Source organism: Abramis brama, assembly GCF_963993115.1.
Source record: "Abramis brama genome assembly, chromosome: 18".
NCBI classification, from domain to species: domain Eukaryota; kingdom Metazoa; phylum Chordata; class Actinopteri; order Cypriniformes; family Leuciscidae; genus Abramis; species Abramis brama.
Genome location: NC_139980.1, coordinates 21,937,056 through 21,963,656, shown reverse-complemented (window position 1 = coordinate 21,963,656; position 26,601 = coordinate 21,937,056). Strand labels below are relative to the sequence as shown.

The 26,601-nt window shown below is 39.8% G+C and overlaps 1 protein-coding gene and 1 long non-coding RNA gene across 2 annotated transcripts; both read left to right on the top strand.

Moving 5' to 3' along the window:
* Positions 1 to 2,048: 2,048 nt before the first annotated feature.
* Positions 2,049 to 4,718, top strand: LOC311068476. Its single transcript, XR_014603386.1, has 2 exons — positions 2,049 to 3,217; positions 3,714 to 4,718. It is a non-coding gene; the product is annotated as an uncharacterized lncRNA (long non-coding RNA).
* A 4,406-nt stretch (positions 4,719 to 9,124) lies between these two features.
* Positions 9,125 to 25,369, top strand: LOC311068097 (apolipoprotein B-100-like). Its single transcript, XM_084090315.1, has 26 exons — positions 9,125 to 9,241; positions 10,081 to 10,119; positions 11,054 to 11,166; positions 11,276 to 11,421; positions 11,765 to 11,909; positions 12,613 to 12,765; positions 13,042 to 13,166; positions 13,276 to 13,361; positions 13,501 to 13,951; positions 14,323 to 14,440; positions 14,563 to 14,709; positions 14,817 to 15,028; positions 15,156 to 15,384; positions 15,533 to 15,712; positions 15,824 to 16,027; positions 16,192 to 16,356; positions 16,492 to 16,697; positions 16,877 to 17,050; positions 17,147 to 17,277; positions 17,376 to 17,577; positions 17,668 to 17,840; positions 17,976 to 18,151; positions 18,248 to 18,363; positions 18,457 to 18,830; positions 18,943 to 23,354; positions 23,503 to 25,369. Exons 1-26 carry the CDS (start codon positions 9,187 to 9,189, stop codon positions 24,664 to 24,666), a joined length of 9,696 nt encoding a protein of 3,231 aa, XP_083946441.1. The 5' UTR covers positions 9,125 to 9,186; the 3' UTR covers positions 24,667 to 25,369.
* The last annotated feature ends 1,232 nt before the right edge of the window (positions 25,370 to 26,601 follow it).

The following is a 26,601-nucleotide window of genomic DNA, read 5'->3' as shown; positions in this document are numbered from 1 at the left end:
GCCAACTGTTTCGCAAGGAAGTGAAATTTCTGGGCCACTGCGTGAGTGCCTCTGGAGTCTCTGTGGACCCCGAAAAAGTATCAGCTGTCCAAGGATGGAGTGCGCCTAAGACAGTGCGGCAAGTGAGATCCTTCCTGGGCTTCGTAGGGTATTATCGGCGGTTTATTCAAGACTTCTCAAAGATCGCCAAACCATTAAATCAGCTTCTTGTGGGTTCAGGCCGTCCCCGCGGTCGTGGGTCCCCTCCTGTTGCTTGGGATTCCACATGTGACGTGGCCTTTCAGAGGCTCAAGCAAGAGCTATTACAGGCTCCGATTTTGGCATATGCAGACTTTACCCAGCCCTTTGTTCTGTATACCGATGCTAGTAACCTTGGCCTGGGAGCAGTATTGGCCCAGCGGCAACAGGGAGTGGAGCGGGTCATCGCCTACGCAAGCCGAAGTCTTCACCCCGCCGAACGAAACGATTCCAACTACAGCTCATTTAAACTCGAATTGCTGGCCATGAAGTGGGCCATGAGTGAGAAATTTAAGGACTACCTATGGGGAGCTAAGGTACTCGTAATAACTGATAACAATCCTCTAGTCCACCTACGAACAGCTAAGCTGGGGGCAGTTGAACAACGGTGGGTAGCGCAACTGGCTAATTATGACTACCAACTCCAGTATCGACCAGGCCGGGAGCACATTAATGCTGATGTGTTGTCTAGACTCCCCGAGGCCGAAAGTTGTCCGTTGGGGCCTATGGAAGAGGGTGAAGAAGGGCTTATGGTGGGACGTGTGGAAGCACCTGGGCTCCAGCAAGAGACAGTCCCCGCTAGTTGGGGCTGGGATCCACAGTGGTGGAAGGAAAGGCAGGAGGGAGATGCTGAGTTGATGAGGGTACGGTCCTGGTTGACGCAGGGGTCGTGGCCGGAGGTGGCGGAGCGTCGGGCCCAGACATGGGTAGTGAAGAAACTCCTTGGGCAGTGGGAGAGGCTCTATCTGAGAGAGGGGGTGGTTTGTCGATCCATCCGAGACCCAGTGCTGGGTGAAGCTGTATGTCAGGTGGTGGTACCTGAAGGTCAGATTCAAGCCCTTTTACAGGCTTACCATACCCAGTTAGGACACCAAGGGAAAGAGAGGACGGTGTCTTTGTTGCGAGAAATTTCTATTGGCCAGGGATGGAGGCGTCTGTGAATTTGTTCATCTAGAAATGCCCACGCTGCACGCTCTTCAAGACGAGGAAAGAGGTGAGCCCCATTGGTCCCCATACGAGCCAGGGCCCCTTTGCACATTGTGGCCATGGATTACTTGACGTTGGGTCGACCGACGGATCGCTTCCAGAACATTCTAGTGGTAACTGACCTGTTTACAAAATATGCTTGGGCCATTCCTACCTTAGACCAGACTGCCACCACTACTGCAAATGCCTTGTGGAAGATCGTATTCCAGCCGTTTGGGTGTCCAGAGACTCTTCACTCAGATCAAGGGCCAAACTTCGAATCTAAGGTTGTACAGGAGTTGTGTCAGCTCTATGGGTGTAAGAAGACTCATACCACGCCATATCACCCCCAGGGAAACGGAGGGTGTGAGCGGTTCAACCAGACGTTGCTGGGCCTATTGGGGACGTTGGACACGGAGCGTCAGAGTAATTGGGTTGATAGTCTCCCCGCGCTGGTACAGGCCTACAACAATAGTGTGCACAGCACCACTGGGTATGCTCCAACGTACCTGATGTTTGGGAGACATGTGCCTCTTCCCACAGATCTACTACTTGGAACGGCTGGAGTTGGAGAGGATGTGAGTCTGACGGATTGGGTAGGCAGGCATCATCAGCGCCTCCACTCGGCGTACGAACGGGTCACTGATCGAATCAACATAGCCTCTGCTAAGAACAAGCGGCTGTATGACCGGACGGCCCGAGAGGCTCCGGGAGAGAGTTTTGGTACGGGACAATCGACGCCAAGGAAAGGGCAAACTGAGTGATCGGGGGGAGGCCCTGCCTTATGTGGTACAAAGCCAGCAACATCCCGACCAGCCGGTTTATACCATCCGCCCTGAGGGAAAGTCAGGCCCGGAGCGGGTGATACATCGGAATTTAATCCGCCCCTGTCCGAACTATCCAAAGCCTATGGTAGAAGCTCCGACTGTCCCGGTGGCACCTAGGCCACCCTTAGTAGGTTGGGCAGTGGTTCCAAGGGGCCTGAACGTCGAACCAAGAGGGGAGGACCCCGCCTCGCCACCAAGACGTTCCCAACGGGACAACAGAGGACAGCCCCCTGCAAGGTATGGAGACTGGGTCTCTGGCCCTCGTTCTAGGGACTAGAACGGATTGGTGGGGGAGGATGTCACAGGGTGACGAATAAGCGGAACTGTCCCTCTCTATTCTTGTTTCCGGGGGGGAGCGAGTTTGATGTAACACCAGAACGGTTCCGGGTCTTTCCGTGTAAACAGTCTGACGGAGCTTACTAATGAGGGAATGAGTGGCAGCTGGGCGATGAGCAGAGATTGAGCCACGAGGGATATGGATTTGTGAGGGGGATTATAAAAGGATCCGGTTGATGTGCAGCAGGAGAGAAGTTTTGGGGGAAGAAACTTTGGAGCGAAATCTTTTGGGTGGATGCAGACTGGAGGAAATCTGTTGTTGTTGATCTACTGATCACGTCGAGCAGTACACGAGAGGGCAGATCGTTAAAGGACGGGAAAGACTGCATGTAAAGAAGGAAGAGCTGGAGAGCAGCGGTATGATTGAACTGTGTTATTTCATCGAACAGACAAGTGTTATCTGCCAGTCCTATTAGGAAGTTAATGCCTGTAGTGCCCGCTACCTGCCATGATTTGGCGAAACCGCCCCGGCGTTCAGTGAGTTCTGTTCTGAAGCTTTTCAATGTCAGTTGTGTTTCCATAGTCAACCACCTACGCAGCTTGGATGTACAGTTTGTCAGTTGAGCGGAGAGAGTCGGCTGGGACCACGAGAAGAGACCTTATTCACTGTGAGTTGCAGTGCCTAATGTGAAGTGAACACGTGTGATCATTTGAAGTGACTGAATTGTGCACTGGTGTGGAAACTGTAGTTTTATGTCTGCCCGTTCCCCAGTTGACTACTCGTGGGTTTCGAAGGTCAAACTGAAATGAATTAAACTGCTGTGTGTTGAGCATATGCTGTGCAGGAATGCAGCTCTATCCTGTCTGAGTGGAAGAGGATTTATGAGAGATCTATGCATCGCTGTTCTGTGGTAAGAAGACCCAGTGGTTGACTGTTGAATCCTGTACTCACCACTGCTGTTCTGTGAATATAGAGAAACTGTCCTCTGCCATTGAATGCTGCTACTACGGTCCTGTGGAGAGAAGGCCCAGCTGTTGACTGTTGAAACCTGTACTCACCTCTGTGGTTCTGTGAACATAGAGAAACTGCCCTCTGCCATTGAATGCTGCCATCACTGCTCTGTGGTAAGAAGATCCAGTTGTTGATTGTTAAATCTTCTACTCACCATGATTGTTCTGTGAACATAGAGAAACTGTCCTCTCCTCTGCCATTGAATGCTGTTACTACTGTCCTGTGGAAAGAAGGCCCAGCTGTTGACTGTTGAAACCTGTACTCACCTCTGTGGTTCTGTGAACATAGAGAAACTGCCCTCTGCCATTGAATGCTACCATCACTGCTCTGTGGTAAGAAGATCCAGTTGTTGATTGTTAAATCTTCTACTCACCATGATTGTTCTGTGAACATAGAGAAACTGTCCTCTGCCATTGAATGCTGTTACTACTGTCCTGTGGAAAGAAGGCCCAGCTGCTGACTGTTGAAACCTGTACTCACCACTGTGGTTCTGTGAACATAGAGAAACGGCCCTCTGCCATCGAATGCTGCCATCACTGCTCTGTGGTAAGAAGATCCAGTTGTTGATTGTCAAATCCTGTACTCACCACGGTTGTTCTGGGAACGTAGAGAAATTGTCCTCTGCCAGTGGAGGCGGCCATCACCGTTCCGTGGGGAAATTACTGTCCGTCGCTGTATCTCAACTGCCGTCGGCCTGTGGAAGGGGAGTGGCCCCCAGCTAGCGGGTGTGTCTCGTGGAGGGAACGAGAGAGCTCCCCGGTTGCCATCTACGACGGACTATTGTATTGCGTCGGATGATTCCCTGCCCGAACCTCCCCCCTATCCCAAAGAGAGGTGACACTCAAATGGTTGATGTTGTCCTGTGAGAAGAGTAACCCCTTCCTTTGTTGTCAATTTCCTATCAGTGCCTGCCGTAACCCCTACCTCCCGCTGAAGAGGAGTTGCTGTGTGAATCCTTACCAGTGCCTGCTCCATTACTTACGTCTGACTGAAGAGGAACCGCTGCGCGAATCCTTACCAGAGCTTGCTTCATTACTTACCTCCGGCCGAAGAGGAACTGCTGTGTGAACCCCTGCCAGTGCCTGTGCCATTACTTACCTCCGGCCGAAGAGGAGTTGCTGTGTGAATCCTTGCCAGTGCTTGCTCCATTACTTATGTCTGGCTGAAGAGGAACCGCTGTGCGAACCCTTACCTGTGTCTGCTTCATTACTTACCTCTGGCCGAAGAGGAGCTGTTGTGTGAATCCTTACCAGTGTCTGCTCCATTACTTACCTCTGGCCGAGAGGAACCGTTGTGCGAACTTCCCACGCAACCTGGTGGAAGAGAGAGGTGGATCAGTCGGTGGATTTTAGTTTGAGATTGGACTTATTTTAACTAAATAAAATACAAGTTTTTGATAATTATCTTGTCTGGTCTGTTGTGTCTCTGGGTAACTCCTCGAGGTGGTACGTTGCGAAGGGGAGGGAAGGCCACCCCGGCCTGTGACATAAGCTTTCCTTCGATTCCTCTGTCCTCATTTTCTTTCCCTCGCATCCTGGGGGTGGAGCTGAGACACTAAAGTTCAATTTTAGATCATAAGACTTGGCATTATGGTGATGAACTTTGAAACTGGCATTATCTTTGAAACTAGATTCTCTGTCTGTCAAGCCTAACTGGGCAGTGAGATAGTAAAATAGCTATCTAGCTGAACTAGCTGTCACCCCTATTTTGCTTTTATATGTTAAAATTTGAAATTGACATTGTCTTCAAATACTAGACACACATTTAGTGTTATAGTCATTAGTAGTTTAGTCATTAATGTTGTTTGCTGCTATAGGAAGGATTAATTCATTTACTGTTACTGTTTATTTGTATTTTATTTGTATTCTAATTTATACATCGTCTTTGCTTTCATCTTATTCTGTCAAGTTTCACACTGCCAAAACTTCACAATCAAGAAAATCAACAGTACTTCTGACAAACGCAAACTCTTCAAAATATTAAATACTCTCCTCTGTCTCCCACTATTTTATTTCTATTTTATTCCCATTTCTCCCACACTTCCATCACTCACACATCATCAACACATCTCTCCTCTCAGGCATTTTCAGACTCAGGCTCGGGTGACACAAAAAAACTAAACATTTAACACTTTACTTGTAGAAAGTTACAGGCCTCTGTCTCAGTCTCTCTGATTGAACGAGTTGTTTCCAACCAGGTATCATCTTTCCTTTCACAGAACAAACAGCTGGATGATAACCAATCAGGTTTTAAAAGTAGCTTTTCAACCGATACTGACTTTCTATCGGTTATGGAAGCTCTGCAGATTGCAAGAGCTGCTGGGGCCAGTTATACACTATGTTAAGAACTAGCAGTTAACCAAGGGGTAATCAGTCTTTCTTTTCGGATTCAAATTAGACCAATATACCTTTTTATGTAACTGACTTTAAAAAGTTTTGGCCAGTCTTGAAGTAAAAGAAAAAAAAATAGATACCTAACTTGTAAGAGTAGTCTAAGAAGTTCATTAGTCATTAGTTCTCATTCTGATAGATCTACAATATCTCTCGCTTTCGACACTGTTAATCAGGTTAATAATTTGCTGGTTTGAATATATACAGTGAGGAAAATAAGTATTTGAACACCCTGCTATTTTGCAAGTTCTCCCACTTGGAAATCATGGAGGGGTCTGAAATTGTCATCGAAGGTGCATGTCCACTGTGAGAGACATAATCTAAAAAAAAACATCCAGAAATCACAATATATGATTTTTTAACTATTTATTTGTATGATACAGCTGCAAATAAGTATTTGAACACCTGTATATCAGCTAGAATTCTGACCCTCAAAGACCTGTTAGTCTGCCTTTAAAATGTCCACCTCCACTCCATTTATTATCCTAAATTAGATGCACCTGTTTGAGGTCGTAAGCTGCATAAAGACACCTGTCCACCCCATACAATCAGTAAGAATCCAACTACTAACATGGCCAAGACCAAGGAGCTGTCGAAAGACACTAGAGACAAAATTGTACACCTCCACAAGGCTGGAAAGGGCTACGGGGAAATTGCCAAGCAGCTTGGTGAAAAAAGGTCCACTGTTGGAGCAATCATTAGAAAATGGAAGAAGCTAAACTTGACTGTCAATCTCCCTCGGACTGGGGCTCCATGCAAGATCTCACCTCGTGGGGTCTCAGTGATCCTAAGAAAGGTGAGAAATCAGCCCAGAACTACACGGGAGGAGCTGGTCAATGACCTGAAAAGAGCTGGGACCACCATTTCCAAGGTTACTGTTGGTAATACACTAAGACGTCATGGTTTGAAATCATGCATGGCACGGAAGGTTCCCCTGCTTAAACCAGCACATGTCAAGGCCCGTCTTAAGTTTGCCAATGACCATTTGGATGATCCAGAGGAGTCATGGGAGAAAGTCATGTGGTCAGATGAGACCAAAATTGAACTTTTTGGTCATAATTCCACTAAACGTGTTTGGAGGAAGAAGAATGATGAGTACCATCCCAAGAACACCATCCCTACTGTGAAGCATGGGGGTGGTAGCATCATGCTTTGGGGGTGTTTTTCTGCACACGGGACAGGGCGACTGCACTGTATTAAGGAGAGGATGATCGGGGCCATGTATTGCGAGATTTTGGGGAACAACCTCCTTCCCTCAGTTAGAGCATTGAAGATGGGTCGAGGCTGGGTCTTCCAACATGACAATGACCCGAAGCACACAGCCAGGATAACCAAGGAGTGGCTCTGTAAGAAGCATATCAAGGTTCTGGCGTGGCCTAGCCAGTCTCCAGATCTAAACCCAATAGAGAATCTTTGGAGGGAGCTCAAACTCCGTGTTTCTCAGCGACAGCCCAGAAACCTGACTGATCTAGAGAAGATCTGTGTGGAGGAGTGGGCCAAAATCCCTCCTGCAGTGTGTGCAAACCTGGTGAAAAACTACAGGAAACGTTTGACCTCTATAATTGCAAACAAATGCTACTGTACCAAATATTAACATTGATTTTCTCAGGTGTTCAAATACTTATTTGCAGCTGTATCATACAAATAAATAGTTAAAAAATCATACATTGTGATTTCTGGATTTTTTTTTTTAGATTATGTCTCTCACAGTGGACATGCACCTACGATGACAATTTCAGACCCCTCCATGATTTCTAAGTGGGAGAACTTGCAAAATAGCAGGGTGTTCAAATACTTATTTTCCTCACTGTATATATGCAACTGCAAACCAAAAAAAAATAAAAAAACAGTGGCAAGAATACATATATATTATATATTATGTAACTTATCTTGATGAGCTTCTCTCTGATTAAGTTATCTCTTCACGTCATAAGTCAACAAACCATAAGTTAACCCCCAACAACAGACTAGTTTTGAAACTATGATAATGAGAAGTTTAGCATGATAAAATCCAACAAAAAATAAATATAAGATCTGAGACTTAAGTTGAGACACATTTAGTTTCTTTCTTTTCTATAATATTCCGATCTAGTGCTAATGATGCTGTTGATAATTCAGAATATATAATTCTGAACACAGTCCGTCATTTGTTCTAAATGGATGAAATGTTCTCTGAACTGTTGCACACTGACTTGGTTTCAAAGATAAGAGTTGTAAATTGGGAAAGGACATGTTCTTTGAAACTATCTACGATTAGGACATGACTCACATGTCACTGCAGAGGATGGTATTTGTTAACAACTACTCAGATGTGTTTTGAATCAAGGTTTCTGCTCCAATAATTAGGCTACAGTATTTGTGGCATTTGTAATTTGTAATTTGCCATAATAACATTTTAATAAAAGTTTATTTCCTTAATATTTTAGTTTGTAGTAAAATATTTTATAAAAGCATATCAAGAATATAATTATAGCTAAATAAGTTGTAGGCCCTTTAAAGCCCTTTAGCCCTTTTATTGCTTATGATTTAGTCTTACACTTAGATTACATTTATCACGCGTATTTACTAGGGGTGTAACGATACCTTCATGTCACGATTCGATATATATCACGATATTGAACTCACGATACAATATTATTGCGATATTCCAAGACATATGATTAAAAGTACACAAAATGTACTGTTGATTAAAATGCTAAATTTGGTATTACATTGTGTTTGTAAATGAATAGGCTTGGACTCGGTGCTGGAAACCCAATGCACAAGACAATAGTGACACCAGAATAAATATATTCATGATTCTGAAGCTGAAAATACAGAATTATTTTAGACGAATATGCTTGCACTCTGTCACTGACTAGATTTATTTAAAATAATGTAGGCCACTTTTTACTGGTAGCATAAGACATTTGGCATTATCAGGACCCACAAATATTCCTCCACTGCATTATTATACATTATATTCAACATTATGTATAGTAGTTTAATGTAGTACTGACACTAAGACTCTTGAAGTTTTCCTAAACACACTTTTATTTTGGGTGAACTATACTATTTTTGTATTACGATATATTGTTACACACCTGGTATTTACACAATCTGTAAAGGATTAAACATAGCTAATTGAAAATCAGCTTAGAAACAAAACTAAGCAACAACCTTTGGCCAATGCAACATTTTCACAAAGAAAAGAAAATCAATCAAGGTCTAAAAGCTGTGGTTGATGTTGGCTAATGCAATCAGTGAGTTCTATCAGTTCAACTGCTGACAGGAAAATCTTGGATGGTGTTTATGAATCAGCCTTTGCCTTTGGCCTGCCACACTGGCTGATGGAACTTTGGACCTATTGCAACCCTTGATTAACACTGGACTGAATAGATCCGAGTATAAAAGATGCACGCCAGGGGATCACCATCAGTCTTCGTTTGGAGGAAGACTCGCTTTAGTTTCAGGGCTTCTGAGCTTCGTCTGACCCAGCATGGGTAATATGAAGTTCTGCCTATTGCTGATGCTTGGCACCTATGCCATAGCCCGTGAGTATAAAGTTCCTTTGCATTCTGGTGCATTAAAAGATTTTCAGTGCATGTAGAGTGCATTATTTATTTTGCTTCATCCTATGTCTCCTATATCCTGTTTTTTTATTTTTTTTTATAGCATTTTATATTATTTCAAGGCTATTAATGTTTTTAATGATAAAGTTGTTTGAATGGTTAAATTCACCTTTAAATTATTTGATTTTTTTAAATTGAAATACATGATCTTTTAATGTTATGTTTAAAAGATAAACATGCATTATTTATTTTGCTTCATCCTATGTCTGCTATATCCTGTTTTTTTTTTTAGCATTTTATATTATTTCAAGGCTATTAATGTTATTAATGATAAAGTTGTTTGAATGGTTAAATTCACCTTAAAATTAGATATTTTTAATTGAAATACATGATCTTTTAATGTTATGCTTAAAAGATAAACATGCATTATTTATTTTGCTTCATCCTATGTATCCTATATCCTGTTTTTAGTTTTTTATATTCTTTCAAGGCTATTAATGTTATTAATGCTAAAGTTGTTTGAATGGTTAAATTCACCTTAAAATTTGATTTTTTAAATTGAAATACATGATCTTTTAATGTTATGTTTAAAAGATAAACATGCATTAGCCTATTTATTTTGCTTCATCCTATCCTATATCCTGTTTTTAGTTGAATTACCGTGTTATTAAAGATAAAGTTGTTTGAATGGTTAAATTCACCTTAAAAATAGATTTTTTTAATTGGATATATTATTGTACATTATTGATGTATATGGATACATTATTGGATACATTACATGTTATGTTTAATGTAATTACATAATTACTTTTTCTCGCCAGAGCAAGAAATTGAGACCAATTCTCATCCAGGATGTCACTGTAAGTATTTTTCTTTCTTTCTTTCTAATCCTTTGATTCATTTTTATTTTTATTTGTATTTGAGGTGTCTATGACTCACACATGTTAAAGTTCCCTATAATTTATCCTGACCTTTTACCTGTTGGACTCACTGTACCAATTGTTGTTGACACTTACTTTGAACCCTCAATAAATGAGATCACCATTGTAACCTGGCCTATGTACTCTTTATCAACAACAGACAGTTCTTGAGTCAGGATGACAGAGTCCATATTTCTTATTGCTCATCTTGATTAGATAAAACAATGTAATATGAAACGCAATTTAATAAGTAACATTTTAAATAATAATCTGATCATTTGACCTCTAAGAAAAATAATTGAAAAGTCTAGTGCCAAAAGGCAAAATGTATATTAAAAATTTATATTACATTTACATTCTATCAAAACAATCCACAGTTGAAAAAAATATATATTTTTATTGGAAAACAAGAAATTCATTGAAAACCAAATGTACTGAAAATATGATTAACACTTTAAGGTTTGTTTAAATTTGTTAACATTAGTTAATATAATATATTATATTAACTAACATGAACTAACAGTTTGCTATATATATTTGCGCTATACAACATTTAACAATCTTTGTTCTGAATTAATATACAATTGTTCATTGTTTATTCATGTTAGTTCACACTTTACTAATTTCATTAAAGTTAATACACCTTTTAATTTTAAATATGTATTAGTAAAGGTTGAAAATAACAGTAACTAAGTCTAATACATGCTGTAGAATTATTGTTCATTGTTAGTTCATGTTAACTAATGTACTGTTTAACAAATGTTAGCAAAGGAAACCTTATATATTAAACCTTAAATATGATTGTTTATCAGCATGTGATTATTGTTTCAAATATATCATTTTTTAATTGACCTTGTATTTATTTTATTTACAGTATCTAAAAGATTTAAGATCTACAGAAAATATACATATCGGTATGAAGCAGAGATCCAAAACAGGGTGACTGGGACCTCTCCTCTCATGAATGGCCCCAAATTGTCCTGCAAGGTACATCGAAATTTGAGAAATCATATCTAACTATACAATTTCTCAATATATATTCCCTGTTTTTTGTTTTGTTTGTTTCTTAAAGTCATTAACACCCTTCCATCCATAGGTTGAAATTGATGTGCCTGTGGCATGCAGCTTTGAGCTCCGGACAAGTGAGTGCTCCCTAACTGAGGTGGTCGGAACAGATGCAAATGGGGCACCCATCTATTCACCTGCTTCTGAGGCCCAAGCCTTTCAATCTGCCATGGAAAAGTATGTTTAAGTTTCCCTTCCCAGCTTTAGAGAAACTGACCCAAATAATAAAGTTCACAAATATTTTAAATGAGCAAAGCCAGTATAGCTAAAATATACAAACAGCCTGTGAAAAATAAAAATTACCTTTAAAACTATATATTGTAAGACTGGTTTACACTGCCCTAACAAACACTAACATTTTAAATATTTTAAAGTTGCCTTTGGACCCAACAACAATTAAAGTTTGTGTTTATTGAGACATTGTGAACTAGGCTATGTTCTCCAGTCTATAATAAATTGATTTTAAATCTGTCCAGAAACTCAAGACGTTATTCAACAGCCATTCATTTTATTTGAACAGGAATGTACTGAAGTTTGTAGTTGAGGGTGAAACTGGTGTGACACTCTATCCTGAGGGTGATGAAACCAACATTCTGAACTTCAAGAGAGGTATCATCTCTGCCCTGATTGTGCCTGTCATGGAGAAGGAACAGAGCAAAGACATGGTACATAAACATATTTACTTCTTCCTTAAGGTCCTAATCTGTAAAGGTATTAATTGCCTTTTATTGATATGTTGAACTTGTTTGCAATGAATCTTCTTATCTAGAATAATAAATTCCAATGAAGAACAAGGTGATCTTGACCTAAGGCACTTAGCTGATAGGAGACAATTTCCTAATATCCATTTCATTGCCTCTAACATCATCAATATCCTCATGACAGGTTTGAAACAATTATGTTAGTACTCTCATGATTTGGTGAAAAGTGTTGAGGCTAGGTTTTGCATATTTGCTTAGTATAATCATTATTGTAATTTTATGTAAAACAATATTTAATTTTCAAACAATATCCTTTCTCTAACAGAGCCACCAATCCCCACTACACCATTACTGTATTTAACCTTAAAGTAGTTTGACTTTACTCATTAGTAGTAATAAAATTAAAATGTAACAGATTGTAATTAAAATATTAGTTTTACATAACCTTTGGCCATATGGCCCAGTAAATGAATAAATAAAAATAACATAATAATTACTCATAATAGTGGAATATCAGTTGAGTACATTGACTTTATATATGCCAGTACTTCCTGCCAAAAAAAAAAAAAATGCAAACAGTGACTGAAAGTAAGTGAGGATCTGTAAAAGTAAATGCCTGTACACAAACATGTATTCGCATTAATTTAGATTTCCTTGTTTCATCTAGGTTACTGTCCATGGAATCTGTGCCACTGACGTCAAGGTCAACACCAAGGAAGATATTGCCACTGATGTCACCATCACTAGGGACCTGTTAGGATGTGATGCTTTCAAAACCCAAAGAAGCCACACCAGCCCTCTTGCCATCATCAATAGTTTGGTGAGACAAATATTTTTATTTTATTTATTATACCCTCTGCTGGTTGAATCTTGCAGTTATTGCTTCTTTGTTTTTTTTATTATTTTTATTTATTATAAATTTAAATAAATGCATTTATTCCATTAATCATCATCCTCAGTGCAATTTACCCATTACCAAATGTTTGAACAATTAGGTAAAGATTAAGCAAGTTACCTCTAACCAATATTGACAAAATCATTATATCATACAGACTGAGCCAACAACAGTTGGATATTTGTATTTGTTTGTCAACAGCAATACCCTCTGTCCAAGCTGATTGGCAGTACCCAGACCTGCAACTATAAGTTCGACAACCAGAAGAAGCACATGACATCTGCCACATGCACAGAAAAGCACATATTCCTTCCCTTCTCTTACCAGTGAGTGACACTGACATCAAATCACTAGCTACATTTCCTAATGCAATGTACCTGCATAAGTGGTACAAGTGGTCATGATTCATTCAAATGTATTTCATTTCCATTGCAGGAACAAGTATGGTCTCTCTTCTCTTGTGAAACAAATCCTAACTCTTCAGGAAACCAGCAAGATCAATGACAGAGTTTTTGATTACCGTGAGTATTCCCAGTTTCACTGTATATCTCAAATAAATTAAAGATCTTTGGATTTGATTTGTCTGGTTAAAAGTTAAGGAATACTGACTACATTTCCAGCCACTTTCACTCACACATCATCCCACTCTCTACAATACAGGTTCTACTAACCCCAAGGACTTGGTTCTAGAAGCAGTAGAGGACAAAGCCCCAGTCCAGACCTCTGAGGCTCTGCTGTTCATCTTCAGGGAGTTGAAATCCATGAACGAAAAAACAGATCGCCAGCAGAGGGCCAACACGTTCCAGAGTTTGGTGTCTGAACTCCGTGGACTTGAGCATGAGGTTTTGCAGCAGGCCATTACTCAGATGGTGGAGGAGGACAAGCTCTTGACTTGGCAGGCTTTGACTCAGTGTGGCACCCCAGAGTGTGGTAGTGCCATGTTCAGTCTCCTGAAGACCTTTGACACTGATGCCATCGAGGTAGATGCTGCTGTCTATGCTCTAGGAATGATGCACAGCCCTACTGGCCTCTTGGTGAAAGACATATTGGAGATTGCCAAGACCAAGCAGAGCAAGCCAATAATGTATGCTCTCAGTAATGCTGTAAGGCGGTAAGCAAACTCTTTGTACCATTCTTATAGAATCTTTCACTTCCCTGCTGAAAAGACCAGCAGAGATTGATTTTCCATGCTTGTCCAGGTTTGTTCACACTAGTAAAGTGGTGGCCATCATATAAGCTGCAAAACATAGTTTGTGAAAATTGTTACCTGTATGGTCTTTGTAGTGAAACTAAGTAATCATGCGCTATAAGCTAGTTAAAAAGCTAGATGGGGACATCTACACACCAGAATCCAAAACACAACATATGCTGGTGACCAGCTATGCTTCTCTTTTCAACAGGGATTGATTCTCATTTTGGGGAAAAAAAAATCCTAAATGCATATGTCCACTGTAACTGACAATGTATAATATATCCCTTCAGGCACTTCCAAGCTGAGGGTCAGCTCACCTCTGAGATTCTTGAGGTGTATAACTTCATTACCTCAATCCTTGGTGCTGACTGTGCTGGCGAGAAAGATCTGATCTTCTTGACCTTAAGGGTGTGTCTATATTCCTGGACATATTCACACTAGTAAAAACAAATCCAGTAATAATGTATCCAATATAGTAATATAATGTTATTATTATGATTATTATAATTATTATAACCTGTCCTGTTTAGGTGATAGGAAACATGGGTGAGGCTATGGAAGCAGCTGATCCCAACATGAAGACCACTCTGCTTAAGTGCATGAGACAGCCTGCCACCACCCTATCCGTCCAGATGTCTGCCATCCAGGCTTTTAGACGTATGTCTGTGACTCCTGATGTAAGTATTGCTGGATTTGTCCAACTATTTACATTTCTTCAGAACCAATTATGTGGAATTTTCTTACTAAAACTAACCAACTTCACACTAATATTTTTCACGCTCAGGTCCGTTCCAACATTCAGAGAGTGGCCCTTTATGCCAAAGGTGCTGTTCAGAAGAGACTGGCTGCATATCTTATCTTGATGAAAAAACCAGAGGCAAGTGATCTGGAGGTTGCGAAGAAGATCATTACCCAGGACCAGAATGTGCAAGTCAAGTCATTTGTGGCTTCTCATGTCTACAACATTATTCATTCCAGGGATCCTGAAATTCAAGAGTATGTTACTTAGTTTATCAGTTTTATTTAGACTGAGTTTAAAACATTTCATTGCATATCATCTGCTGTCTATCATTTCAGTTTGCTCCTTATCCTCTCCTTAAGACAATAACTTTTTCCTTCCCAGGTTGGGCAAAAGGATAGTTGAGGTCATGCAGGATGATGAGGTGCTTACCCACTCAAACTACACTCAGCTTTCTCGTAACTATAAGATGGACATATTTATGCCAGGAAAGGATGTCATAGGCTCCAGCACACAGGGAAGCATCATCTTTGATCCCAGCAGCCAGCTGCCCAGAGAGGTTATGCTTGAAACAACCCTAAAAGCCTTCAGTTACAACCTTGACTTTATGGAGGTAGGAATCTTCATGCGATATGTACTTGTAATTAGTTAATTGTGAAACTATATTGTTATGTTTTAAGTTTTACTAATTGTTTGTACCAATTCTTGATTTTACACACGTGACTTTTAGAATTATTATTGTTAATTTTTTTGTCACCAAGTTTGGTATGGACGGCAAAGGATTTGAGCCAACTGTTGAGACTCTCTTTGGAAGCAATGGCTTCTTCCCTGATACGATTTCCAAGGCAATGTACTGGTTTGGGGACAAAATGCCAAACAAAATCAATGAGGTTCTGCAAGAATGGGTTGACCCTCTGCGAACAGAAAAAACTAAGAGACAGGTACTGATATCCATTGCTTATTCCAACCCTAAAAAAATTGATTATTTTCATGATTGAGGTTTTGATGCATGTATCCAAGGCTAGATAATATCAGGACCTTCTCTTTGACAGGTTCCTGAGAACATTATCAGGGAAATGGTGCGCAATTTTAACAAGCTTGCAAAGGACCTGTACAACCAGGAATCCCCAGAGGCCATGGCTTACTTAAAGATCATGGGGAATGAATTGGGATACATCAAGAGTACCAATGAACTGTCAGCTATTGTTGATAGGATGGCCACATATATTCAGGCCCTCAAATTCTCACCTGCTTGGGTATGTATATGCATTTTACATACATATCATATGTCTATATTAGCTCATATATCAGACAGCAATTGGTATTTGCTTGATTGGTAAGATTTGCTTTGTTATACTTTAAGAACAGTTTGTTTTTCAGGTTCTATAAATGCAAATACATATTATTCTTGTTTCAATAGATTACAAAGGTATTAATGTCTGGAGATCAGAGCATCTTTGCTCACTATATCTTTATGGATAATGAGTTCAGCCTCCCAACTGCCTCTGGATTCCCCCTGAAGTTTGCTCTGTCTGGGACTTTTGCACCTGGTGTTGAGGGTGGTCTGCACATGGAGCCTGGCAGGGTACAACATTTTGCCCCTGATTACTATTTGTTCAATAGCTTGATGGTTAATGTATAAAAACTGCTACAATTTATGCTTCATCTTATTACTGACATGTTTATTAGCATTACAAGTGTTTCCCTGTTCTTTTCACAGCATGAGCTGTCCTTTTCACCCTCCATGGCAGTAGAATTTGTTACCCGTATGGGAGTCCATATCCCCAAGTTTGTTGTCTCTGCTGTGGAAATGCACACTAATATGTTCCATGAAAGCTCTTTCAATGCCAAAATCACTAAGGTCGATGGTCAAATAAAACTGTCTATCCCGGCACCTAAGGGTACAACCGAACTCTTCAGAGTCAGGTATCTTTTGTGTTATATGTCTGAAACATACTTCAATGCTTTATTTAAAATGTATACTCTCTTCATACAAATAAAGAAAATATACAGAAAGAAATATCATCAGCTTTCAACAATACTGGTCAAGTCAACTGTTTAACAAAGACATAATGGGAAACCTTTTGTCATTTTTTCACAAATAGCAACAAGCTAGTGATGGTGTCCAAAACCCCGGTCACACTTGTTCCTGACACAGGTGACAGGACTGCCATAGCACACTGCAGCCCCCTTATCTCTGGGATCAATTTCTGCACCACCATAATTAACTCTAGAGCTGAGAGAAATTCTCCATACTTTCCTTTCAATGGAGAGTCCAAGTAAGAATCAAATATTTTCCATGCAAAAACACACCAAATCATTCCTCTACTTAATTTTTCAACACCTGTTGTGCAAAAATTATTACTTTCCCACAGTTTTGTTTTGGGTATCCAGCCCACTGGTGACATCACTGAGTACACAGCAACTATTGCCTACGAACTCTTGAACGAGGGCAAGGAAGGCCGCCAGAAAGTAGATTCTCTGAAAATGATTTTGCAAGCAGAAGGCATGTAATTCTTAACAACAGTGAATTTTAAATTATGACCACTACATCTCTAAATTGATCAAAGGTGGCTAATTACTTTTTTCTTTTCTAATCATAAGGTGAAAAGCCCACAGAGGCATCTGCTACTATTAAGTACAACAGGAACAAGAATACTCTCACCACCAGCATTGCGATTCCAGACTATGATATTGAGGCTGGAATCAAAGTTGGTGTCACTGACAGCATTGCCAAAGGAAAGAAGATCGCCATTGATATCTCCAACAAAAATATTCACCAGTTTTCTCTCATTGGTCGTGCAAAGTAAGTAGAGATCCAGATAACTTTTTGAAACACTTGTCGATGGACAACCAAAATTCTTTTCATCTAAAGACAAGTTTCTGCTAATAACAGGTTTGATACCATGAAAGATGGCTTGCTGGAAGCTCAGTTGATTGTGCCCTCACTTAACACTGAGTGCACTCTTACTGCCACCCTGAACTGTGTTGAAGATTTGACCGTGGAACTCAAGAGTAACATCAAGCTCCCAGAGACCAACTCTGTGCAGAAGATTACCTTCCAATATGGTATTGTATCTATTTCATGTCACTGTTTTTTGTAAACTCCTGATTATTAATTTAAAATCATAATTATAAAAAGATATATTAAATCAATCATCTATTCTGTCAAATATGACAAGTGAAAATGTGCTTTTACAACAGCTAAAGATGAGATGAAGATAGAGATGAAGTCTGACATAGACTCTGAGATACAGAAGCTGATGCCTAATGTAGCACCTCTTCAGAGTCGCCTGGATCAGGTCTTTGATGACATCATGGAACATAAAGTTGTAAGGACTGACATGAAGCTCCGTCATATTTATGCAAAACTCTGGGAGGTATGATTGTATATAATTTCAATTGAAAACAGTATTCATTACATACATAATTTTGTTTTAATGATGTTCATACCAGTATGTTCATTCATTTTACAGGCTTACCTCATTTGGATGGAGAAGATTGCTTCTGATGTGCCCTACCTTCAGACACTAAGAGAGAACATTCCTGAGTTGGTTATTCCATCTATGCCTGAGAGGGTGTTCATGAACACGTAAGATTAATGCTAACTTTTTTTTTAATCTACATAATCCAACTTCTAAGGTGCATATCTATTCACTTCCAAAAATGTGTATTCTCTTTACAGTGAGAGCATGTTCAAATACAAGTTCAACAAAGATCGTGTCACTTTCACCATTCCTTTGCCTCTTGGTGGAAAGACATCTGAGGACCTGAAAATCCCTCCCACCATGGCCACCCCTGACCTAACTATGCCTCAAATTGGTCTAATGCTGCCCTCTAAACAGTTCAGTCTACCCACCTTCTCCATCCCCTCCAGCTATGATCTCTCAATGCCTCTTCTCGGAATGGTAGAGGCATCTGCAAAAGTCAGCACTAACTTTTATGATATAGAGGTGGTTTTCTCTGGTGGCAACAACACTGTCGATAAGTCCAGCTACACTACAGGCTACAAGGTTGTTGCTAACAGCCCGTTGGAACTTCTTGCCTTTACTGTGGAAGGTAAACACATGCATACATGCAGTATACATGATACATGAATTTAGTGTATTGATATCGGTCCTTGGATACATTTTTCTATAATTTCTGTAATTTCCATATCTGTTATATACAGGATCTGCACAAACTGCTGGCATTTCAGAGGACACTGCGAAGTTCGACATAATTTCTTCCCTGAAGCATAAGCTCTTAGATGCAAATTTCAGTCTAATGGAAACAGCCAAAATCACAGATGCAGTGAAAACAACAGGAAATTACAAGATTGAAGCCTTCAGCCCTCTGGGTATGCAGATGTCTATGATGTACACAACCCAGGCTTTATTCTCTTCTGAAATGACAGGTGATGGCAATTTAGATGGATCACTAAAAGTAGGATCAATGTCTACTACAACCACTGCCACCCAAACCTTTATACTTCAACCCAAAACCAGAGAGGCAAAAGCTGAATCCACTTTCAGTGTCAGATGTCCCATTCTCCAAATTGTAAACAAGATGAAAGCTGCAGCAGTCAATGGAGAACTTTCTTTTGAATCGATCACTGACATAGAGAATGACCCAGTCCATCACACCACCAAGTTCAACATTGAACTGAAAGAAGCTCAGTTTACCATTAAGTCTGATTCTGTCACCAAATCTAATGAGCGAAAGCTTCAAAACCAGGTAGACTTTACTGCAACCATGAAGGAAGTCGCTCTCAGGATTGAGTCCCAGGCTGATGATAACACAAACCGAGCTTTCTCCCAGCTTGCTGGATCCCTGAACACCCAGGGACTGGAGCTCAATACTGATGCCACTATCAGCTTTGCTGCCAACCGTGCCTCCAACAAGGGCACCCTGTCATTCACCAAAGATGGCCTGACCACTAGCTGTACCACCAGTGCCCAGGTCAGCTCTCTGACCTTTGAAAACATTTTCCATGGTGGCATTACAACCACTGGTGCAACAATGTCTGTCTCTACCAAAGGAACAGTCCACGAGAACAGTGCTGAACTCAAAGTTGAGGGAAGACTTGCAAGCTCAGAGGTATACCTAAACAGTATGTACAAGGGAGACATTTTCAATGTCAACACTAGAAACAGGATCAATTTCAAGTTGAATGGAGATGGCCTGAACCTCTCCAACAACTTGATTGCATCAAATCAGGAGATGAAAATAGAAAACACTGACTCTCTGATACTTACCCTCAAATCTCTGGCCATCCGCTCTGAGTCAGACAACTTTCTGAATGAGAACAACTTCTACAAGCACAAAATTGTAGTGGACATGCATGACTTTAAAGCATCTTTAAATGTCAACAATGAATTTAAAGTAATTGGTGTCAACTACATCAATGATGCCCAGATGATGGCAGAGCCCTACAGGATGGAAGCTACTGGAACTCTGAAAGGGGCATTTGGTGAAGAGGAACTAAGACATACATATGAGATCACCTATGTTGACCAGACAGCCACTGCAAAGTGCAGCACCACTGGAAAACTCTTGGGCACTCAAATGACTCAGAGCTCTGAGTTTGAGATTGTTGGATTTTCCACAAAGTTCGGCAATGAGGTGCGCTTCATCTCTCCCTCTCTCCGACTGGAGAGCAACATCCTCACTAAAGCCGAACCTTTTAGTGTGAATGTTGAGAGCTCCTTCAATTCTGATGGATCACTAAACCTGTATGGAAAACACAGTGGCCAGGTGAAAAGCATGCTGCTCATTCAAGCTGAACCTAAGTCTTACTCACACAAGCATGAATACAAGGCATCAACCTCTCACCAGTTGAACAGTGGAAACTCCATTGAAACTAACTTCCAGCATAAAATAACCAGCGCTATCACCCCTCAGCAGCAAAATTGTAACATGAATATGAAGTCTATGCTGAATGACCATGCCTTTGGCCACTCCCTGGAAATCTTCAACACTCCAAAGAACATAGGTATTGCACTGAAAGGCACAGTGTCCACCAACCTCTTGAACAAAGCAAATGATAATCAGGAATTTGCCATAACAAGTGCTCTGCAATATGAAAAGAACAGTGATAGTCATTTTATTTCCCTGCCTTTCATTGAGAAGCTGCCTGTTGTCATTAGGGATGTTAAAAGTTCAATTCTCACCATGAAAGATCATAGCATTGACATGCTTCACGGCATTGATGATAAATATGACATTACAGCCACTCTTTACAGCAAAGGAATGGAACTTTCACAAGTAATTGAAAATTTTGATGTAGATATGTTCTTGGATGATGTGAGACTTTTTGCCTCCTACATGACAGCTGTAGTAACGGAAATGGGCAAACATCTGCAATATTTAAGGAACTTGATTGACAGTTTGGATCGAAGAACTGGCATTATCACCAAGATAAATGAAATCTTCAGCAAAATTGATGAGGTTTTGGCAGAATATGAGGTTGAGGCAAAGGTCGAGAAAATTATTGATAATGCTGTGTATTTAATGAAACAATATGAGCTAAGAGAAACTATGCAATCAGCTGCAAGTTACCTAAACCATCCTGACATAAAACCAGTGTTTGAAAGAATCTTTGGACAGATTAATGAACTGACAAAACAACTAATTACCAAAGTCAATGAAATGATTGCTTATGATTTTGACACCTTGGCTGATGAAGTAAAGCAGATTGCTACTGACCTCATTAAAGTCCCCTGCTTTGGAATGCTGCATAGTGAGATTGAGATCAAATCCTCTGAGCACACTCTGAAGACCATCACTGAACTTAAGAACTCAACAGACAAGATCACTGCTAATCTGAATTCTCAGTTCCAGACTCCCGTTGATCTCCTGGCCTATACATTTGATGCCACTGCTCACCTTAACATCCCTAGAATGAAAGAGCTGTCCCTGACTGAGACAGTGAAAGCCAATCACATGGCTTTCTCTCTTGATCACCAGGGAGAAATGTCCATCAATGATGTTTTTGCCCAGGTATCTTCCAAGACCACAGCTAAGGTAACCACAGAACCATACACTGCTGACTTAGAGAACAATGCATTACTGAGCACAGAGAATGGCTTCTCATGTACTTTGGAGACCTCTTACATCCACAGTGTGAACATGCCAGTGGCCAACATCTTCAGTGAAGCTACAATGACCCAAAAAGCTGCCGCTCAGCTTGAATCTGGCATATTTACTCTCACCCTTGGAAATGATGGCAAAGGAAAATACTCTATCCTTGATTATTCTGATGAAGGAAACCATAAGAGTAACTTGGAGATTGTGATGAATGTGGAGTCCATAAAACTGATCTTTAATGGTGACACTGAGAGTAGTCTTCTCAAGATGAAGCAGAAAGTGGATGCTGAGACCAGTGGTTTGACTCAGATTAAGTTTAATGCGCATGCAGAGACAGAAACTCCCTTCATCCAGAGAAGCATTGCAGCAGTAAAGGGGCAGATTTCTTTGAAGAAACTCATGTTTGAGCTAAGTGGGTCTCATGATGCTGAACTGATTGGCAAAGTTGAAGGCACCATTACCAACACAATTAACTTCAAGGCTGTGCCTTTTGAAATGATCTTTGATACCAAGAACAAGGAAAACATAAAGCTGATGCTTCCCTTTAAGTTATCCAGTAAGGTTGATTTGCAAAACGATATGACTTTAACTCTGAGTCCCTCTGTGCAACAGGCAAGCTGGACCGGTCTTGCTAGAATCAATCAATATAAGTACTCTCATTATATCAGTATGGCTAATGGCGAGAAGGAAATTCAGATCTCTGCATCACTTAATGGTGAGGCTGACTTTAATGTGCTGACCTTGCCAATTAATATTCCTAAATTGACTATCCCTTTCATTAACAAGGAAACACCGTATGTAGAGACATTTTCTTTATGGGAGGACACAGGCCTTAAAACAGTCTTGATCACACCTCAGCAGACCTTTGATATGGATGCAAAGCTTAAGTATGTGAAGAACCATGAGATGTTCAACATTCAGCCAGCCCTCAATTCTGTTATTAGGAAAATTCAAATACCCATTTTCACAGTTGCCAAAATCTCATCTGATATATATGAATGTCCTTATTTGGCCAAGATCCCTCTTCCCAGTATAAAGGAATCCATTATGATCCCTGTCATGGGAGACCTGACCTATGACTTGTCTGTGAAAACTGCTATGATCACCATTAATACCAAGGCTGAGATCCTTAATCAGGATGAAATTGCTGCCCAGTTTGAAACTCTGGCTACATCTGAGTTTGGGGTTTTTAATGGCAAAACCAGTGGCTCTGCAACCTTTAACATGAAGTCAGGGATGACATTTTTAACCAATCTGATAGTGGAGCATAAATATTTTGAGAACAACTATAATGGACTTCTTGAGGCCAACACAGAAGTCTCAAAGGCTTTTGTTTCAAATACTGCCAAAGTCAATCTGCCAGATATGAAATTTATGCTTTACCACGAATTAACTGGAAATGCAGAAGAAGGTCTTACTGTCTCTGTATCTTCTCCGTCTGCTGGACTTCTTGGTCTTCAGCTACAGAGCAAGAACTTATCCCACCATACAGGAAGACTTTTTGGTGCAATCCCAGTAAGAATTTGTTTATCATTTTAGAATATTACAATTTATTATACATTTAGTGTATCTTACATATCAATCAATTGTTGATATCTTAAATATTTTGAACGTTCAATTACAAGGTGACATGATTATAATATTTTCTGTTTCTTTATTACAGTCTGAGGATAATGTGGACATTCTGAAGGTTGACATTGCAGTAATGAACTCAAACAGACTGAGCATCCAGACACAGTGGAACAAGGAGGTCCCAAGTCAGATTCTTTTGTGGCTGAAGGAGAAAGTTGCTTCATTAAAGGATTTGAAAGACACAATGACATATTACATTACTGCAGTTTACAATGGCATCAGCAAGAAGTATGAGAAGCTAGAGAGTGCCATTGATCACATCAAAGATCAAGGTAAAGTCATGTACAAGAGAGCAGCTGAAAAGATTGCTGCTGTTGATCTCGCAGGAATCAGCAGTAAGATTTCAGACAACATTGTAATGATCCTAAGAGCATACCAGAAGAATATTCAAGCCCTACTGGAAGCAACCATTTCATTTATGAGGGACACCCAGTTCCAGCTTCCTGGACATGCTGAGAAACTCTCTGGACTTGAGGTCTACAATAAAATTAGTGTCTTCATTTTTGATGTCATCGAGGAGGCCATCACAAAGGTGCCAGAGATCTTTACCTCATGTGCTAAAGCTGTCATTGAACATATTAGAAAAGTAGAAGTCACAATTCCTGGGTCTACCCATATTATCACTGGAAGAGATGTGTTGGATGACTTCCATGTTGCATTTCAGAAGATCCAAAGCCAAATTATCGCCATTGTGAAGGGTCTAAGAGATGTAAGCTTTGAGATCATTGTGCAGAAACTGTCTGAAATCCTGAAATTTAGTGTGGAGAAAGCAGAGGAGCTCTTTAACACCATCAAATTTCAAGATCTTGACAAGCTCTCATCCTGGATCTCTAAAGTCTTCTCTGATGCTGTCAATTCCAATAGCCTGAGTGAAATAACTGAGCAGGCTGAGAAGTTCAGGACAATTATTGAAGACTACTATAAAACTGTCAAAGCCAAGGCCCAGGACATTTTTGCTGAGATGACCATTGAGCAACTGATTGAAGACATCCAGGCTTGGATTAAATCTATAATGAACCAACTGGAAGTTCTCAGGGACCAAATTACTAAGACCCTCAAAGATGCCATCAAGAGCATCCCGTTTTATGTCAGAGTAAGTGACACAGAGATGGACATTGACATTCCTATACCATTCATATGTGATTTCTTCAATAGAATGATTTCTCATCCTTGTATCAAGTCACTAATTAGCTAAACTCTTTACCAAGAGTAATGATTAAGATTGCCTCATTAAAAGTGTTATGCCCACAAAATATTTAGCCCATGCTGCTTTGGTTCCCTCTTTTTGTTTTGTAAGTGACTAATTTAGAATAATGTTCTTTAAAGTAAATATCTGAATGTTACAATCTGTCTTATTTTATTTAATAAGCAATGACATTGAAGTATCAATAAAAAAAAAACATTTGTACTGCATATAAGGTGTTATGTGTTCCTTATACTTTGACACTTGCATTGCATTTTCTTATATACAGTTCTTATTTTCTTTATTCATTCTTTGGTATGTACATCTTCATTTTCTGAAAATCATAGGTTGACCAGACACTCACCACTGGGTGTCACTAAACAGCAGGGGAAAACAGATACGTTTTAAGATGCACTTCAGTTAAATTTAGGAGACAGGGTAACACTGATCAGATATTCCACAGATTCTAGTCTGATAGTAAAAATAATAACAAAGAAATAAATAATAGAAATATTACAAATCAAAATGTGAGTAAACTGTTCAATCTGAAATCTTGCTTGCTCAAAACTGTAAAAATAAAAGGTGCCTGGAGGAACCTTTTGGGGTTCTTCACTTTGCCACACCGGCGGAACCGTCTGTAGATCCTCTAGGCACCCTTTAAAAAGGGGCGGTTCTCTGAGGAACCATACAGGTTTCCTGAGGAACTCTTATATGAAGCACTGTGTGGAACCACTGTGGGTGCCTCCAGGAACCAAATTTCATTTTTTTTTAAATATTTAATTTCATGTTGTTACTATGGTTACCTTTCACTTCTATTATAATAAACAAATTGAACCAAATGCAAAATAGGAATTGTTTATTACATATTTGATATTAATTTTTATACATACACTTCCATGCACATGGGAAAAAAGCTAACTATAGATTAACATCAATGAATACACAAAAAAATAGTACAATACATAAGTAACATGAATAATCAACCATGTATATACAATAGGCTATACAAGAAAAGACATCTCAACAAAATGCATGGAAACGCATATGTTCCACGAAATAAATCAATGTAAAAAAATTACATTTTGACTAATTAAAAATGTCCATCTTTACTTAACTATAAAACATTTGTGTTTCAGTCCGATGGTAAGTCTGACATCACTGTTTCCAAGTACAAAAGCTCTATCAGATGCCAAAACAAACAGTGCTAATATACACTCATTGTGCTGTAATATTCCTGAAAATTATGATCCCAACCTTTATCTCTATACCAAAATCTTAGATGGTTAGTTATTCAGATATTTTGAATCATAAAATGTTGAAGTCTGGGATGCCGTTAGACTGGAGACTGTAATCTACACTATGGCTTTTGAAAAGCTTAAATGTGTGACTTCAACAGTGTTCATAAATGGTTGTTGAGTATTCTCATGAAACAAGATAGAGGAAGTAGAGGCTTTGACCCAGAAACAGTATTCCTTATGCCACAACAAGCAGAAAACATTTTCCATTATAACAGAGTTAAGGTGCAGTAAAATGATCTGTTGTTCTGTGAATGTTCACTGGTGAATTCCAGTCATTTCAATAAGAATCCACACGATCAGCAATTTCGTTTGTGGTCAAAAATGTCACTATGGGACCAAGTTGGTGTGAGGTACTTAAAGAGTTAGAAAAGTGAAGAGGTGCCGAAGCTTCGATTTCCGTGTGTTTTTCCTCTGTTCTGGTGGATGGTCCAGGCACTTCAATGATTTTAAGGTCTACAGGAGGATTTTTATTCTTGTTCAAACTTGTATTTCAGCTTACCGAGGTCCCTGCAAAGTACAAAATTTACTGTTAGTAAGGTTATTAAAGTGACAGATGTGAAATTTAAATAATTTCCTCAGCCTTGTGACGTTCCAAACCTGTTTGACTTTCTGTCTGTGGAACCCAAAAGCAGATCTCAGGCATAATGCA

Bases quoted from the DNA above. Each gene is read 5' to 3' on its own strand.
- LOC311068097 (XM_084090315.1), top strand. From the start codon at position 9,187: ATGGGTAATATGAAGTTCTGCCTATTGCTGATGCTTGGCACCTATGCC. The intron at 11,167-11,275 runs GTACATCGAAAT...TTCCATCCATAG, and splicing joins GCCCCAAATTGTCCTGCAAG to GTTGAAATTGATGTGCCTGT. The intron at 17,278-17,375 runs GCATGTAATTCT...TCTAATCATAAG, and splicing joins AATGATTTTGCAAGCAGAAG to GTGAAAAGCCCACAGAGGCA.